This window comes from Solanum pennellii, chromosome 7 (genome assembly GCF_001406875.1).
Source record: "Solanum pennellii chromosome 7, SPENNV200".
Classification (NCBI taxonomy): Eukaryota; Viridiplantae; Streptophyta; class Magnoliopsida; order Solanales; family Solanaceae; genus Solanum; species Solanum pennellii.
The window spans coordinates 75120558-75123240 of NC_028643.1; the positions used below are offsets into that span (position 1 = coordinate 75120558).

General features: G+C 32.1%; 1 protein-coding gene across 1 annotated transcript; it reads right to left on the reverse strand.

Annotated features, from left to right (window-relative positions):
* Positions 1 to 595: 595 nt before the first annotated feature.
* LOC107025372 (heavy metal-associated isoprenylated plant protein 39-like) lies at positions 596 to 1561 on the reverse strand. Its single transcript, XM_015226163.2, has 3 exons — positions 1402 to 1561; positions 1229 to 1313; positions 596 to 1097 (listed from the first exon to the last, which is right to left on the reverse strand). Exons 1-3 carry the CDS (start codon positions 1405 to 1407, stop codon positions 799 to 801), a joined length of 390 nt encoding a protein of 129 aa, XP_015081649.1. The 5' UTR covers positions 1408 to 1561; the 3' UTR covers positions 596 to 798.
* Positions 1562 to 2683: the final 1122 nt, after the last annotated feature.

Genomic DNA, 2683 nt, shown 5'->3' on the forward strand with positions numbered 1-2683 from the left:
CTTCTTTATCAATTTTCTTTTGATAAAACTAGAGATTAGTTTTAAGAGCAAGAAATCTCACTTAAATTAGTTCTATGTTAATTTCGCTTGTGGATTATAATTGTGTGCATAGCATCTACCAATTTTGAAAGAGTTTTAACAACCATAATAACAAATTACATTATAGCTTGCTTTCTCTAATTTCTAAATTTGTAAACTACTCAAAAATTAGGGAAATATTATGAGCATAAACATATTATCTTTTTGTCTCCTATAACTTTATTTTATTTGGATCATTGAGAAAAAAATTCATATTTCTTTCGTTTAGAAAAGGATGACCTAGTTTGTCTTAGAACGGAGTTTATGAAAAGAAAAAAGATTTTTAATCTTGTGGTTCTAAATTAAAGTTATGTCAAATGTAGCAAAATATTTTTTAATTTTGTAATCTTAAACGTGTCACGTGAAAAGTTAAAGTTAAAATATTAACCAAAAAAAAAGAATTAATCTTTCTTTTTGAAACAAATTGAAATAGAAATATAGTCATTCTTTTGAAACGCAGAAGTATATTTTATTACTTAAAACGAATTTACAAAGACTGAAATAAAAAAAAAAACTCTTCGTCTACTAAATAGTCCATTAAGCTCTCTGAACGAACAAAACAAAAAAAACTTAAAATGATACTTTATTTAGACCTCCCAGTATCATTTATTTTGTCACGCATAGATTCACATAAATTCAATAGCTTTAATACCAATCTAATATATTAATAAATATTTGACGGTGAATACAATTTTGTTATATCTAGGATATCCCTCTTTTTCACATAACAGAACAATTCGATTGACCATAAGAATCTGTGACTTGGTAAACAGGGTATTGATAAGGCGGATAAACATAGTAATACGAGTCGGGCTGCGACTGTACCACCGCAGCTGCAGCTGCAGCCGGAGCTGGAGCTGTAGCTGCGGGCTTTTTATCGCCACTAGCCGGGCCAACGCTGACCAAGTCCGCCTGGCCCAAATTCTTCCTCAATAAGCTCGTTAGAGTCGCAGCGTCTACTTCTCCCACAACTTCGAGTTGATTCTTTCCGTCCCCTGTTATAGCTGCTGATTCCACGCCTAAATTAAAAAAAAATAAAATACATAAGCTAAATTCGCACGTTTTTTTTATTATTATCTTTACGAGGATATTCAGAAAGAACACAAAAAGAAGAAAGAACATTATTTTGCGAATTCTCGATTGGGATTACCTGATTGAGAAACAGCAATTTTAAAGGCCTTGGTTCGATGTTTCTGACCGTTTCCATTTAAAGATAGTCTAATAACAACCTTTTGCTGCACAAATTTAACAACATAGGTTAATAAAAGAGTTGAATCATATACTAAAAAATAATCAAAATTATATTATATTATATTTGCATACCTTCATTTTGTTTGTTTGTTTGATGGGGAATTAAATTTTTGGTTAGGAGAAGAATATTTGAAATGCTGTGAAATTGCAGTGAGAAAGACTTGAATATTCTTCGCTATTTATAGGGCTAAATGATAAAGTAGTTGGATATAATAGGTTCAAAGAGTTAATTTTAAATTAATGAGTAAAAGAACGCGTATTCAATAAGAATGATTCAGTCATCCGCCAAACCTCTATACGTCATGAGCATGACTTAACTTTGATGGTAACGAGCACTGAAGGATCTATAATTTTTATTCAGTGATTTGAAAAATAAAAATAAAAATATGAATAAAGCACATGAATTCCAAGGAAGTAGTAGTATATAGTGAAGGCCAAAGTCATATGCGGTCACTCAAACTTGTCCCGATTATTCACTTAGACACCTCAACTAGACGTACTACCTATTGAACACCTTAACCACCCCAGATTTGAACCGTAAAACCATTTTTAAATCACTTTTCATTAATTATGTGGCGCGTGTAGTTAACCGCCCCACGTGTATCTGACGTTTATTGAATGACCATTTAAAAAGTTCCACGTGTATCCCACGGTATTTGTTAATGCCTAAATTTGGAAAAATTCCCAAATCGTTAACTTTCACAGAACAATTCTCTTTATCTCTCTCTCTCTAACTTCACAATTTCTTTTGATTTCAAGCTCTCCATCTCGTGATTCATTCCAGTTCCTTGTTCGATTGTTGTTTGATTCCTCTTCTTCGTGTTACGATCTATCCTCCTGTAAGTTTGATTTTTGTTTCTTTACATGCTTTCTTATATGAATTTCATAAAGCTGTGGTTTTGTAAAAATGTAGGGTTTGCGAATATTCTGTCCATTCTTTACTATTACCCAAAAGTATGATTTAAAGCTTTGTTTTTTAGTTGTTTGTATGAGTATATTCCGTTAAATCTAGGGTTTGCTTGATATTTTGTAGGGGGCTGCTAACAATTGACCATGGAGGAAATCATATTTACGAAGATTTACCATGGTGGAATCTTATCTGAGTTATCGGTTGTCCCTACTTATGTTGGAAACTGTGTGTCTGCACTAAGGTATATCATCAAGGACCACTTTTCCATTTTGGAACTATTGTATTATACTAAAGAATTAGGGTATGAAACTGTTGGAGGCTTTTATGTGAAAGACTTATCGAATAAAAAATGGATCCTAATTACAACTGACCAACATTTACTACACCTTATTAAAGACTTAAAACATGAGGACACTTTTGAAGTATATGTCTGTCATGTATTAG

What these genes read in the sequence shown, in the direction of transcription:
- LOC107025372 (XM_015226163.2), bottom strand. An exon ending in AATTGCTGTTTCTCAATCAG is followed by an intron (nt 1,098 to 1,228) that starts GTAATCCCAATC and finishes TTTTTAATTTAG; the next exon opens with GCGTGGAATCAGCAGCTATA.